Source organism: Belonocnema kinseyi, chromosome 2 (assembly GCF_010883055.1).
Source record: "Belonocnema kinseyi isolate 2016_QV_RU_SX_M_011 chromosome 2, B_treatae_v1, whole genome shotgun sequence".
In the NCBI taxonomy this organism is placed as follows: domain Eukaryota; kingdom Metazoa; phylum Arthropoda; class Insecta; order Hymenoptera; family Cynipidae; genus Belonocnema; species Belonocnema kinseyi.
In genome coordinates, this window is record NC_046658.1 from 109,945,025 (window position 1) to 109,947,698 (window position 2,674).

Below are 2,674 nucleotides of genomic sequence, written 5' to 3' on the forward strand. Positions count from 1 at the left end.
TAATTCTTTTTAATACATTGGGGTTTTCTTGAGTTTGTTAAACTTGCTGAATTCAATTAATTTTTTCATACTTTTGAGCATTTAAATTTATTTGTATATATTTATATTACAATTTCAAATTCACTTGAACTTTTATTAATTTCATAGAATGTTTCCCATTTTCCTCAAATTCTTCTTAATTCACGCCATATTTAGTGAATTAAATTAAATTTTTTTCTAATTCATATGAATTTTTCTGAAATTCTGAGAATTTGTCCTGAATTCGTTCAAATGTACCTGGAATCCTTAAATACTTTATCATATTCTTTTAAATTCAAAAGAACATTAGTCACGTTCAGTGACTCTTTGAATTTGAAATTAATCACTTTTTAGTTTAAATATGTCACTTCTGCAATTCTTTTCGAGTTAATTAGGCTACGACAGCCCTGATAATAATAATAATAAGAAATTAAAAGTTATAAATTTAAAGTAATTTATTCTTTATCCATTTATAAAATATTTTACATTAACAATGTTGCAGGATAAGAATTTTGGGCCTTAGGTATCAATGTCATAGGAAAATGAAAATTAATCAGGGAATTTTGAAAATGGAGTTTTGCGGCCACTCTATCGTTTTAAAAATTTGTAACAAATACACAATTTGAAATAGTATACAATTTTAAAGTTTGCTTAAAGGATTAAAAGTAAATATAGAAAATTTCGAAGTAATTACTTGGTTTAGTTTTTTTTTTAATGATCTTTATACTCACTTCAATGATTTTTCCCAAAATCATCCTGAATCTCATTTGCAATGCATCTGCTTTCTTTTTAAGCAGTCCATGACCTTTTTGTGCACCAGCCAGACGTGACTTCATTAACATCTGGGCTCTAGAATCAAAAATATTTTTGAATGATAAGTTATAATTGGACTATTTTTATACTTTCTCTATATTTAGTATAGAGGTGTGTGCTTTGTTCTAAATTTTAATGAAAAATTAAAAACGCGTAGAACACTGCATTTTTCGAAATAGAAAAAATAATCTAACTGTACATCAAACCAGCTTGATTTCCTTAGATTAATATAATTTCTAAAATAAATATTTCTCATTTTATGGAGAAAAATGGTGCCAAAAGAAAAAAGTAATTTGGGTTTGAGAAATTGTAATAATCTAAGGCAATCAAGCCGGTTAGATGAATAGGTAAGATATAGATTAAAATAATAAACTCTAATTAAATAAAATATTATTTTTAATTTTCTCGACGTTTTAAAATCATTACAGAATCCTAAAAACGCTGAAAATTCCTTATATCTTGTACATATCATAAATAATTATTATTTTTATAGAAAAACAACATAATCACACCTAGCTATATAATAATAATTAAAAGAAGTTTTATAAAAACCGAATAAAAATAGTGAAGCGAGTTCGGGATTTTGAAACTTTAGTATTTTTTTCTTCTTTTATTAATTCTGTATTTTCAGTGTGAAAAAAAATATATTGCGTATAAATATCGTAGTGAAAACTTGATGCAAACTACCATTGCAAACTCAGAAGTGAATTTTCACTTCACATTCGCAATAATCACACAATGGTTTAGCACTTTAAAACTCTGTCACTGAGAGAATCACCAATTTCCTAAGAATAGGCGATAAACCTCGAAAATGGTATATTATTGGATCAAAAATGCAAAGATTAGTATTGACGTTTTCAAGGTAGGGTTACACCCATTTTTTCACGGGACGTTTTCACCAGAAATTTTGTAGGGAAAAGAAAAAGAGATAACTTATAAATTCGGGTAGGTTTTAAGAAATTATTTGATAAATTATTTGAACACAAATAGTGGAAAACTTACCCCCGAGAGGGGAAAATCGGAAGCCTATCTTTTCCTGACATATTTTTCACGACAGCAAGCAGACAGAAAATGTGATTAATCAGCTGACTTTGGTCATGAGGAAAGTTGAATTGAACTTATAGAGTGCGGAATGGCGGAATCGAACCGAACCACTGGGCGCGTTATTTGAATGATCAGCTTGAAGATTAAAAATTGTTTTTTAAAAGTTAGATTTTTTCTAAGGGGCCGTACTTAAATACCCCCTCTAGTATGTAATTTATGATTTCCAGGAATAATAAGGTATTGCACTTGAAACTAACAGAAATTCGGTGTATTTAAGATAATACTATGTTTTGCAGGTAAAGTCTTATACGCATATAAATATCTATGCAAATGTAATGAATATTTATGAAAGTTGTATATAGCTTTCAAAAGGCAATAAATGAAGCAATGTATACCTTTGGGACTTTACTTAAATTACGTAACATCTCAGGCGGGTGGGGGGGAGACATTTTGTTACGATTTGTTACGGTAGGCCAAGGGGTCCTTTATTTATTTACTTAATTTTTTGAAACTCGCAAAAACTTTCTCTTGAAAATAATCTTTTTAGTTCTAAATTATATTATTTGGTTGAAAATTTAATAATTTTTTTAAAGACATCCTTTTTGGGTGCAAATTCAACTGTTTTGTTAAAAATTCGTCCTTTTGGGTGAAAAATTCAACTCTTTTTGGTGAATATAATTCTTTAGATTAAAATTCATATTTTATTGCTGATAAGCCAACTGAAATTTTTTTTGACGAAAAATATTTTTTATGAAAATTTGTCTTTTTGATTTAAAAGTGAACCTTTTTCGGTAGAATT

General features: G+C 27.8%; 1 protein-coding gene across 1 annotated transcript in view; it reads right to left on the reverse strand.

Moving 5' to 3' along the window:
- Window positions 1-1,917, reverse strand: part of LOC117167875 (V-type proton ATPase subunit D) — a 14,944-nt gene extending 13,027 nt beyond the window's left edge. The window contains exons 1-2 of the mRNA XM_033353103.1: window positions 1,834-1,917; window positions 750-867 (exon numbers count right to left, since the gene is read on the reverse strand). Of these exons, the coding sequence (XP_033208994.1) occupies window positions 750-867; window positions 1,834-1,874 (159 nt within the window). The 5' untranslated portion in view covers window positions 1,875-1,917. The remainder of the gene's footprint in view (window positions 1-749; window positions 868-1,833) is intronic.
- Window positions 1,918-2,674: the final 757 nt, after the last annotated feature.